Here is a 12,562-nt window from a genome sequence, read left to right as displayed (position 1 = left end):
GTAATTTGTGAATTAAATATTCCTGTCTATAATTGAAGGCTTATCACATTTGAGATTGTTTATATTTAAATCAGAACTGTATCTTTATTATATCAAACTATTTCAAGTGAAAGTGCCTCCTCACTATAACTTGACATCATTACAAGAAAGAAAATTGGCTTTTCAACTTAAAGATTCATGCTCACCTGCCCTCATAAATACTGGAGACATCCTAATTTTTATATGTAAATCAGTTTTAGCTTTCCTTCCTAACCTGAGGACTTTATTAATTCTTTAGATCACCAGATATCTCATAAAGTTACATTTCAGTCTCTGGTGACCCATTTCCATACCAGGCTTATTCCTCTAAATTCTCCAGGAAGTTTTCCTGTTTAGAACCATTTCAGAAATGTTCACCTTCCATTACTGATTGTGCTACCTGAGCTCCTGAGGTCACATCATCAAGAACAGAGATCAAGGTGTTTATCACTAACTTGGGAGCTTTTTGTTTTTCATGCTAACCAGCTGCAGTGAACATGCATGTACTGTGTTTCCCCCCTGAGACTTAATTGGTTCATAAGGAGCTCATTTCCCCAGCTTGACATTACACAGATTGCTCTCATTTTCAGTTCTCTCATGCCACCACCCAGAACCTTTCATAGTGTATATCTTTCTGTGTAGACCTACCCCTGTCCTTTTAAAGGCTGCACACTACATACATATATAATATTTATGCAGTCTTCTGTTGATGGAGTGTTTGTCTTTCTCTGTGATTGTTATTGTTATGCTCAAGACTGCTGTGAACATCCGTGCACACCGACATCTCAGTGAACCTTGTGTGCGTATGCAAAGGTTAATTCCTATTAATACAACCTTTGGCTCAAAGGCTATGTACATATACATTTTTAATTTGTTAATATGTTGCCAAACCATCATCCCCAAAGAATTATGTTGTATTATTGCTATAGCAGCATTCCCCGGTCATCACTATTGCAATAAACTGTAACTAATATAGGAAGTGAAAACTGGAGTTATCATTGTATTGGTTTGCATTTCTTTTAGTAATGTTCAGCACTTTTTGCATATTATTGATTTGTAAAATGACATGTATCTTTTGCTCATCTTATTCTTGATTATTTGAAAGGGATCTTTGAAATTGCAGAAAGTTGCACTGCAAGTATGGTTTTTCAGTCTTTCAGTTTTATGTTTCAGCTGAGTGAGTTTGTGTGTGTGTATGTCCAGCCACATATATCCATCTTTCCATTTTCCTTTTTAGCATCAGAATCTGGGTCTCTATGACAGCAATATTAGAGACAAATTTTCTTGGAATATCTAGTGATATGTTGAAATTTTCCTAAATTTGTGATTACACATATTGATTTAAAGTATATAGTATTATTTCATTCTAAGATAATTACTAATTTACTAGAGAAGAATGTCTCAAAAAACATGAATCATTTTACTGTGTGTTAAAACCTAAGCTTTTTATTTCCTATCCCAAAGCTATAATATAGCATTTCATATATTTTTAAGAAAATATATTTTCATTTCCAGAGAAGAAAAGTAAATATCTCTGCAATATCTACTAACTTAGACAATCCTGTGGGAGAGAACCAGAATGCAGTAGATGGTTTTATTCTGTCTCTCTCTATTAATGTCAGTCTCTTCCTGTGCTAATGAACACAAGCTGGGGAAGAAAGAGTGCTGCTGAAGTGACCCCTCAGGAGAGAGGTCTCCAGAGTTGAGTGAAGCCAGTTAGTTTTTACGTTATTTTTATTTTTTCTATTTCTTTCCTCTAGATGGTAGTTCTGGCAATGACATGTACCTTACAAAAGTTCTTATACTAATTTCCCTTAATGCCTTCAAAAGTTGTTATATTACTTTTTGATTAGCTATGTAGATGTCAGAAAAGGTAGCTGTGACAAAACGTCATTAAGGTGACATAGTGTAAATTAATGCAGTTAATGGAGGTGCTCACCACTGACTCAGTGACCCATTATGAGCTCTCATGGAATTAACGAATACCCAGACATCAATCTTTTGAAAAGGGGGGAAGAAAAGAGATGGCAGCTTTAAAACCTTGCAGTGAATTATATTAGAAAAGTGAAAACGTCTGGGTTGGATTTGATTTCACTAGGAAGCCATAAAATGGTATGCTCTCTCAGCGAAATATATTAAGCTGAAATGTCAGATTTGATGCAATAGGTATACAATTATGATAGTGTTAATAGTGGTCTTCTATCATTCTAAGGCATACTTTCAAGTCAGTTTCTCAGCAGCTTGAACTTGTCATAAGCTTATAAATTAGAAATTGTATTTGAGGATATTTTCTTATTTTTTGACAGAACGCATATAATACTATTAACTGTACCGTAGGGTTTTAGTATAGCTGTTAAAATAAACTAGAAATCACATTTGCAGACACAAAATGCCTGTTACAATATTCATTTTGCCATTTCTGTAATAATACTCTGCGTCTTTCTGCAGTTTTTCATTTAGAAAATTTTAAACTACTTGGACCCTTTTCCTTAGGAGAAGCTGATTAACGGCAATGTCTCAATGGGAAGAGAGTAAGCACAACAGCAGTTGTCTTCAGTAGGCAAGCCAGTGTCTAATGTGCCTGTGATAGGAGCACACTCACAAGTTATAATAGTGGCCCTCATTCCTTTTGAATAATACTTAACATTTTTCAAACATGCTTTATTGTTGGTACAACGATTTGATACAGTCCTCAAATGCAGTCCCTGTTCTTTAAAGGAGGTTCCCAGAGCTCAAGTGACTTATCTGAGCCCACAAGTAGGCAGGTGATAAGGAAGCCAGACCAGCATTTTGTCTTCTCAGTTATTTCCAGTGCTTTGTCCACTGGATGGCAAGCTGTTTTCATTCTCAGCATGACAGTATAATCATATCCAGCCATTTTGACTGTTTTTGAGTAAGTGACTGGTCAAGTAATAGTCTAGTCATTTATTATTGAATAACTAACATAGTATCTTAAAAACAAAACATAGTATCTTAAAAATAATAATAATAATAATTTATATCCTCACAGTTCTGCAGTTGGATCAGGACTCAGCAGATACAGCTTGTCTGGTCTCTGTTGGGTTAGCCAGGCATCCAATCTAGAACTGGAAAGTTCAAAATGATTCCATTTACTTGTCTGGCACCTTAGCATGCTGGCTAGAACAGTGTAGGGCTGACTAGTGCTATTTGTCTTTCCATGGGATTTCTAGCAAGATCTTTTAAAATCACAATAGAATGCTATTGTCATGTATAACTAAAACCATACTTTGCCCTGGTAGCTAGCTACCAATATGATAAGAGAGAGAGAGAAAGAGAGAGCTGCAAGACCAATTAATGTCTGCATAGAAGTCACACAGTATTTCCTCCACAGCATTCTTTTGGTCAAAGCAAGTCATAGGACAAGACGGATTGAGGAGGAAGAGAAGGGGACTCCACTTCCTGATGAAACAATCAGCAAAGTCACATTTCAAAAAGACATGGAAGCTAGAGGGATTCTTGTGGCCATCTTTGGAAACAGTCTGTTGTGGTCTTCTATCCTGTCACAATTTGCATCCTTCCTCCATGTAAAATATATTCAACTTTTTCCCCACAAGTTTCATTCCAGTGTTGTATCAGAATCTAGTATGTTATGATCTATGCCAGGTCCGGATATGGATAAGACACAACCATTCCTAATTTGGAGACCTGGAAACCAAAAAAGAACAAGTACACTCAGCATACAGTCCTAAGACAGCAACAGGGGAATCTCAGTAGACAAGCTGTTCAAAGAGGGGAGATTGTGGAAGGCACCTGCTGATTTGTAGCAATTCTGAAATACAGCTAGGCACATGGGGTCAGCTTCAGAGGCAGAGACTGTACTGGATTAGGGCTTGGTACTGCTATCTGGGCATGGTTCCCCAGTCACTGCTCTCCATGACTCTTAGTTACCTCTGGGTCCTTAAGCTTTGCCCTCTAAATCATTCCCTCTTTCAAAATGAGTAGTTCTTACTTGTAACTGAGTAGCTTTCTCACTTGCTTCTTGACATAGAAAGGTAAGCCAAGGCCTCTTTTACCTAAGTTGGTCCAGAAATTAGAAAAGTAGGTGCCCTTCATGCATACTAAATTATAATTCTCTACTAGAAAAAAAATCATGCAAATCGTTTTGAGACAGGATACTCTCTGTTTCAGGCTATAAATTTGAATATTATTTATAATACTCTTATAATTCTTAGAATCTTTTAGCTATGTAAGTCGGTAAAACACTACCCTAAATTTTGCTGAGATTTTATAAGGGGGATTTTCAGCTACACCATATTCCTTTTTTTATTGTTTTTATTTGTTCTTTTTAGTCATATAGGACAGTAGAATGTATTTTGGCATATCATATGCATAGAGTGTAAATTCCCATTTTTGTGGTTGAACATGATGTGGAATTACGTTGGTTGTGCATTCATATATGAACATAGGAAAGTTATGTCTGATTCATTCTATCTTTTCCTCTTCCCCTGTTCTTCATCTTAGCCATAATCTGCTCAAATGCCCTACCTCCAGTGAAGTATTTCCCATTTATTGATTCTTGATTTTACTTCTTGTGTTTAAGGAGTCTTGTTGAGGAATTCAGTTCCTAAACCGACATTATGGAGAATTGGCTTACTTTTTCTTCTAGTAGGCACAGGGCACACCTGTTCTTAAGCTTCACCCTATGGTTTTATTTTATTTGCAACATCTTCAATTGATTCTTGTCCCCAACCTGTATCTTATTTTGAGCATCTTTTGCCATCTGAAGAGATTGTCCTAAGCCCTTGTATTTCCTAATATTATTGCTTCAAAACTTCATAGTTTCTTTCTTATCACATCCTGTCTTTCAATACCATATCCATACACCATTAACAGAAACCACTAGTCACTTTTACCATTCTTCCTGGAAATTTCCTTAGCAGAAAGCACAAGTCTCATTCTTCTTTATGGTTGAATAAAATTCCATTGCATCATCACCATTTTGAAAAAGACACTGACTTTTAAGATTAAGAAACTTGTCCAAGGTAGCAGGAAGTCTGCACTTAAAGTCACATCTCTTTGATTCTGACACACATAAAGTAGCATCAGAAGGTAGAAGAAGGAACCATCCCCAAACTGCTGCGTATCCAGCCTCTTCAACTAATTGACAGCCCAAGATTCTCCTGTCTTAAAAATGCAATGTGAAAAACAGGGCCTTCAATATTTTTATCAGTATTTTATGCCTAAAACTCAAGACACAGTAAACATAGCAATACTTGCTTCATTTTTAATTTCACAAATATTTGTGGAGTATGTATCATGAGTCAGGCACCATTTTTTTAGCAAATGAGTTGCAACAAGTAACAGGTGAACAAAATAGACAATTCATCCTGGAATTTTTATTATTGTGGAACATGTAAACATTCCTAAATACTAAAATAATAATAATTGTCATACAGAAAGCTAAACCAAAGTAAAGTCATGTATGATTGGATTGCTACTTTATTTTTTATTAATTCATATTAATTATATAGAATAATGGGTTTCATTTTGCTATATAACATACTTTGATCATATTCATATTCACCTCCCACCCCCCACCCCCTATTTCCCTCCCTTTCTTGCCTCTCCCCCACCCATTTCCTTCCTGAGTTGCTACTTTTAAAATCACAATAGAACTCTATTGTCATGTATAACTAGAAAGAACAAATACATTTTTTCAAAAAATCACAATAGAAGAGAAGGGAACGTAGGCTTAAGGAGTCCCAAGCTTGGTTTCTTAGGGTTTGGGATGTAACTCAGTGGTAGAATGCATGTTCAGCATGTGTGAGGCCCTGGGTTCAATTCCTAGCACCACCTGTCCCCCCACTCAAAGGAAAGAGAAGGAAGGGAGGAAGGGGAAAGGGGAAAAAAGGGAAGAGAAGGAAAGGAAGAGAAGGAAGGGAGAGAGAAAAGGAAAAAGTTGATTTTAAAATTGCCAGAAAAATTGTTCCCAAACTCCTGAAGTGACCGAAGTAAGACCTATTTCATTTTAATGTAAACAGTGAAGAAAGAAGAGCACTAAAAGCTGCCCATCACCAAGGAGAACAAAGTGAGGCTGAGAAAGATGTGCCTGGTGGAGATTTAGAACTGCAAGGGATGGGTGCTCCAGAGGAACATCCAGGGAGACTCTGACTGGGGCCAGTTCTTATCTGTATTTAAATTGATCTCTTTAACACTTTAGAACCTTTTTAACACAGATACAATAAGCAAGGTAACATTTTTCAAACTGCAAAATTTCCCCTCCAAAAGTGGAGATTTTGTTTCCAGGTTTGTTCTTCTTGTATTTAATAAAGTTCTTCATTGCCTCTTCTCGTATCTTGAGGCATTCTTCCAGCCATACATACTTTCCCCAGAAGAGTTCTGGTGATATTAAAATAACTTCATCTAATATCTTCAGCAGTTTAATATTTAATGAGCACCTTCTACGTGGGAAATAGAGCACCAGGAGCTGGGAAGGATTCAACAAAATACAAACCTCACAAAATAAGGCTTGGAATTTTGCTTTTGTCTGAAATATTGTTGATATTAAATCCTATGTTTTTGTGCCTTCATGAATTTAACATAATGTCATTCAGTAAAACTATATTATAGTTTTAAGTAGGTTTATAAGGTTTATATTAAGTAGGTTAATAATAAACACCTGATCCTGCAACACAGGAAAGAATGGGAAATACTAAGTGAAAAATATATAGTACCAAGTTGGTAGAAGATAAATTGAGACTCTTTGGGCTGTTTAAATGAACTAAATCCATGCTATGGATGTATATCCTTCTCTGTCCTCCAGAAAGCCTATTGCCTCTTTTTATCATAGGACATGAGCACAGATAACTGAAGAAAGGCAATAAGGACAATCCCTGACTTATGTGAGTCTATTATGTATAGTTCCCCTCCAAGTTAAGCAGCAGCTTGAGTGTACCTGTCTTTCCCCCTTTTGTCCCTTTCAGGATGTTAATGTAATTCAGCGTCATATTAAGAGTCGGTCATGTGCAAAAGTCATTGGTCCTTGCCTTCTCTACACCATTTACTAATTTTCTCTGAAGAGTGGGAGTAAGATCAGAAGAAAACTTTGTTTTATATGAATACTTCGAAATTATAAGATGATAATTATGCATTTCTTATTGGGTACAAATACCTCAGGAAAGAGTGATTTCTTACTTCTACCTTCTAATCAGTGATCATACACTTTTACCAGATTGATCCTTCAGTGACTGACTTACACTGCCACGCTTGCCCTGCTGGGAAATCAAGCACATTATAATCGTTGCTGATAGAGTATTGCTGAAGCACACTTTAACCCCTGTCCTATTCTTCAATTAAGCCCTCTCATTATTGGCAATAAGCAGGTTTGTTTACCTTATAGCTTTTCTTTAAGCCCCTTCTCCCTTCCCCTTCCACATTCAGGCCATTGAAAATGTTCTTCACTTATATTAATTTCACTGTACCCCCTTTTCCACACAGTTCATTGTGGTGTGGACATCTCCTACATAGTTGATCCTGAGCATATATTTTCCCCTCAGCATGAGCCATCTAATTCCCTCACTTTCTGGGTATGCTGGGGCCCCTGACCTTCTCCATCCCCCCTGGCTGACTGGTAGCTCTGTTGAAGATCCTTGCCCCTTGACAGAGAGCACATATATCCTCTAACTCCACACCTCACAGCAGCCCCTCTCCCTTCCCTCTTCCCCACAGGGACAGTCTCCCTCCTTTTCAGTACACCTTCTACTTTGTCACCCAGTGTCTTCTTGTAAAACAATAACTTCTTTAAAATGTTGGTTGTCTGTAAGATGAAATCCAAATAGCCTAGCCTTTACAAAACTTCCTCATCGTCTTCCCTAAAACTCCTACCATCTCCTCTCCTCGTCCAGATCGACCCACCCATATTTCCTATCCTCCACCCTACTCACTTTCTTACCACTCCTCGATGGTGCTCCCTGAGAGTCCCCTGTGCCTCTTCCCCTGATCTCATCTTAGCCATGATCTGCTCAAATGACTCAATTGGTTCCCTGCTCCTCTTTGCCTACTCCTTCCACAGCTGTTATTGCTGTACATTATAACCACCTATTTATACATCACCCCTTTATGCTTTGAGTTACCTGATATGAGGGCCATCACTTATCCATTTTTGTTTTGAGTACCCTTCACAGTGTCTGGAACTCAAACCTTTTCTTTGTGAATAAGTAAATGAAAGGGAATTTGTGTAAAAGATTTTAGAAAGATTTCTATTTAAATATTTTATTTAGAAGAAAATTCTGATTCTTAAAATACTAGTCTCCATTTATCCAGAAAACCTGTTTATATAAACCTGTTTATGATACCACAATGCTAGAGAAAATAAACACAATTATACTTTTCTTATGGTTCACAATTATGGTAAGAAGGGATCATGATCAAATTCACACAGAACATTACTGATGTAAGTACCCACTTGTACTGTAACATATATGTTGGTTTTAATGGGAGAACCCATGGAGGAAAAACTTTCTTTTGTGCTTTTCTTAGAAAATTGAGGACGCAATTTATTTGAAGGTCTCAGTGCCTGGTGTTTTTAAATTTTTTTTTCTGTACATCCCTAGAGAAGACCACAGTGAGATTCAATTTCAGGTGCTATGCCCATCAGTGTTGATCAGATTACATGAATAAATGCCGTATGCTTTTCACAGTGCAATTGAAAGTTAATTTAACCCTTATCTTGACATTTTAAAAAAGATTATATTGATGGTGTACATAAAAACTACAGTTGTTTTATTTTGTTTTTCATTTTATCCTACTTACATAAAAGTAAAAAATTTTAGGGTCTTAGAATCATTTTTTTTCTATATCAGATTTTTTATAAGGTAACATAAAACCTCATTTAGATATAATGAACCACACATAAGTTATCTTTGCATCCAATTTTTAATAACCTACATTCCAGTGGCATACACTAAATCTTTAAAACTGATTACAATATTACATATCATCTCTTCACTACCTTCAGTGATATGTATAAGTAACTACTTTATTTGGGGTTAGGGTATAGCTCAGTGGCAAAGCATTTGCCTAGTATGTGCAAGAACCTTGGGTTTCATCCCCAGCACTGCAGAAAGAAAGAAAAGAAAGAATTTGGTCAAGTCAAAAAATAAAGCTATGAATCTCCTTATAAACATCATGTCTAGTAATTACCAGTGTGGTTTAAAAAAAATTAAAAAGTAGAAAATATTGTGTGATTCTTTTAACTTGGGGATAATTCATTAAGACTTAAAAGTTGTTTAAGTACCTACACTGGTCAATGTAGCTTTACATATTTGTTCACTAATGTCTTATGAACCATTATTAATTTATATGCCTGTTTCTCTTAATTAATTTGTGACAAAATAAAATTGAAAATGGGTGATATTTTAAAATATTGCACATTATAATCAAAAATTATTCAAGAGAAATGTTTAATATTCTCAGACTCTTAAATAAAATGAAGACTATAAGGACTAAAATCTTGCCATTAGGTAAAGAAAGTATTTAATTCCATTTATAGTTAGTAAGTGATAAGGTAATAGATTTCTTAAACTGCTTTTTATACAATGGTTTAATATGCTATATTTTTTAATCCTGGCAGGAACTGATTCCAGAGTTCTACTACCTACCAGAAATGTTTGTCAACAGTAATGGATATAATCTTGGTGTCAGAGAAGATGAAGTAGTGGTAAATGATGTTGATCTTCCCCCTTGGGCAAAAAAACCTGAAGACTTTGTACGGATCAACAGGATGGTAAGAGGTTTGGGTTTTGTTTGAGCAATCATCAGGAAGTTAAAATATTCCATAGTTTTGTTTGTAACTATTACAGATTGCCACTTAACATCTAAAATTTAAGATTAGAATTAAAAAAAAATAAAGCAAGCAAACATATTACTGTGGTCTTCTGACAGTGTTCTTTGTTGTTGAGTGGATTTCCTTTCATGAGAACTAATCAAGGAATGGCAATTCAGTTATATTTACTCCCTTAGGAGAATGCAATCAGATGAACATCTGTTGACTAATATTACATATTACAGAGTTCTTAAAATACATGCCCATTTCTCATTTTCATCTACTGTAGCCAGCATACCCGTACATTTTCTCACATGTAAAAATATTTAAAACAAGAAAAATTACATTTGGAGCATATTTATATATAGGAAATTTAAGCTGTGAAACACATACCTTATGATGTAATATGCTTGGCTGTAAGAGAACACCCATCTCATAAACATTCTTTTTACTCTGTATGACAGATGTCTGGGTGTTCAAATAAGAAATGTGTAAATAGAATGTTTGCATGTGGAAATTTTATAGATTTCAATATATTTTTACCCAGTGTGGTTATGGTACATGGAAACGAGCCACTTAAAAAACACCCCCTCTCCTGTACTATTATTCATGGTCATTTGAGGAATTATACCAGTAAAACCAATGACCTAAAATATGTCTTTAATCCTATTTCACTCCCAAGTTTTTCCAACTGTCTCATAAATCCATTTTATTTTGCTTTTATAGTTTATTTTGATTCAGAATTGAAATATGTTTAACATATTGTAATGGGACTCACATAGCCTTAATCCCTTTTTGTAAGTGCTTTATTGAAATAATTCACATACCATATAATTTACCCACCGAAAAAAATCAATGGATTTTAACCCATTCACAGAGTTGTACAACCCTTACCACAGCAATTTTAGAGCATTGTAATCACTCCATAAAGAAACTTCAGATCTGTTAGCATTTCACCCTGTTCTCTCTAACTTCCTCATCCCCTCAGGCAGCCCTAAGCAACTACTAATCTACTTTCTATCTCTACTTTCTTTCAATCTCTATGCCTTTTCTGGACATTTTACATTAACAGAATTATACATATATATTCTCTGCCCCCTTCTCCAACATTATATCACATTTTTTGTACTTTATTGTTGGTCATATTTTCCTTTCTATTTTGAAGCTCTATTTTCTGTATCTAATATTCTACTTTTAATATACTTTATTTTACAAAGTTGTTGCTGATATAAATAGCCCCGTCTTTAAAAGTACCATATCTACAGTTTGGTATCCCCATTTTGAGGTAATCTCATGTATTGCATAAATTTTATGTATATTCCCTCTCACTTCTCAATCTGTAAATTGGCACTTTCAGATATTTGGAGTTATTTCACACTGTCTGCTTGAACAATAGATTATTGCTTCAATTTATGTGTTTAATATGAAGGATTTATACTTCAGTAACTCATACTTCTAAAAATCTCTATTTTCTATTAGAATTGGGGTCATATGCTACCACATTATCCTTTCATACTTGAATATTTGCTATAATATCCATGTAAGGGTACCAGATCTACCAATTCAACCCTAGATCCCAGAACTCCAGAGCCCAGAATTGTGCCTGTTTTACATAACAGTTGATTAGTAAACATTTGCTGAGTGTGTAAGTCAGCTTTTGTCTCTGTGATCAAAACTTGACAGGAACAACTTAGAGAAGGGAAGATTTAGTTTAGCTCACCATTTCAGAGGAGTCAGTCAATGGTGTCCAGTTGCATCCCTCTGGGCTTAAGGTGAGACAGAACACCATGTCAGGATGGCATAGCAGAGGAAAACTGCTCACTAAGCAACAGAGAGAAGGAAAAAGGGTTAGGAGACATGATAAACCTTTTTAGGACTTATACTAGTATCCCAGAATAGTTTAGCCTTCCTCCAACTGTCTTACCTCCTCCATTCAGCTATTGATTCAGTGGTGAAATCAGGTGCCTCATGACCCAATTATTGTCTAAAAGCTCCACCTCCGAGTATTTCTGCACTGGGGACCAAGCTTTCAACATGTGAGTTTTTGTTGGATAGTCCAGATCCAAACTGTAACATTGAGTGAATGAATGAGTCATGTTGGTAATAATCTCATATGTGTCAGTATATAGAACAGTTTGGTCCAAATCAGTCAAAATGAATGAATCCTCCTCATCATCCTCTATGCCTATAGCTCACTTTCTTCTCCGCTTTTTAATCTATTCATTAATTTACTTGAATAATAAAAATAGCAAATCAAGGCTTTAAGGCAAAATTGACATTCAGCAACCAGTCCTGGAAAAGCTGCATATCTGTATGTAAAAAAGGGATGGATACCTTTGTCCTTCCCTCACTCCGTATAAAAAAATTAACTCAAAATGGATCATTGGACCTAAATATAAAACCTAAGTCTATAAAACTTCTAGAAGAAAACACAGAGGAGATAGTCTTTGTGACCTTGTACATCCTTAGGCAAAGATGTCTTAGATATGACAAGAAAATATAAGTCATAAATGAAAACATTGATAAATGGACTTTATTAAATTTTTTTCTTTGTATAATGCTACTTAAAAGCATTGAAAGATATACCAGAGACTAGGAAAATATTTTTAAAAACACATCCAATAAAAGACTAAATCTAACATATATGAAGAGCATTTATTATATATAAAATCAAAAAGAAAATAATCATTAGAAAAATAGTTTTTATAAAAGGAAAATATTTTTAACAAAAGGATGTACAGAGGACAGATAAGCACATGA

At 35.4% G+C, this 12,562-nt stretch overlaps 1 protein-coding gene across 4 annotated transcripts in view; it reads left to right on the top strand.

Annotated features, from left to right (window-relative positions):
* Positions 1–12,562, top strand: part of Nbea (neurobeachin) — a 639,704-nt gene that overhangs the window by 567,179 nt on the left and 59,963 nt on the right. For all 4 annotated transcript variants that reach the window (XM_071611544.1, XM_071611543.1, XM_071611542.1 and 1 more), the window contains exon 47: positions 9,611–9,763. In XM_071611544.1, the coding sequence (XP_071467645.1) occupies positions 9,611–9,763 (153 nt within the window). The remainder of the gene's footprint in view (positions 1–9,610; positions 9,764–12,562) is intronic.

The sequence above is a fragment of the Marmota flaviventris genome, chromosome 4 (assembly GCF_047511675.1).
Source record: "Marmota flaviventris isolate mMarFla1 chromosome 4, mMarFla1.hap1, whole genome shotgun sequence".
NCBI classification, from domain to species: Eukaryota; Metazoa; Chordata; class Mammalia; order Rodentia; family Sciuridae; genus Marmota; species Marmota flaviventris.
This window is presented reverse-complemented; position numbering and strand designations above follow the sequence as displayed.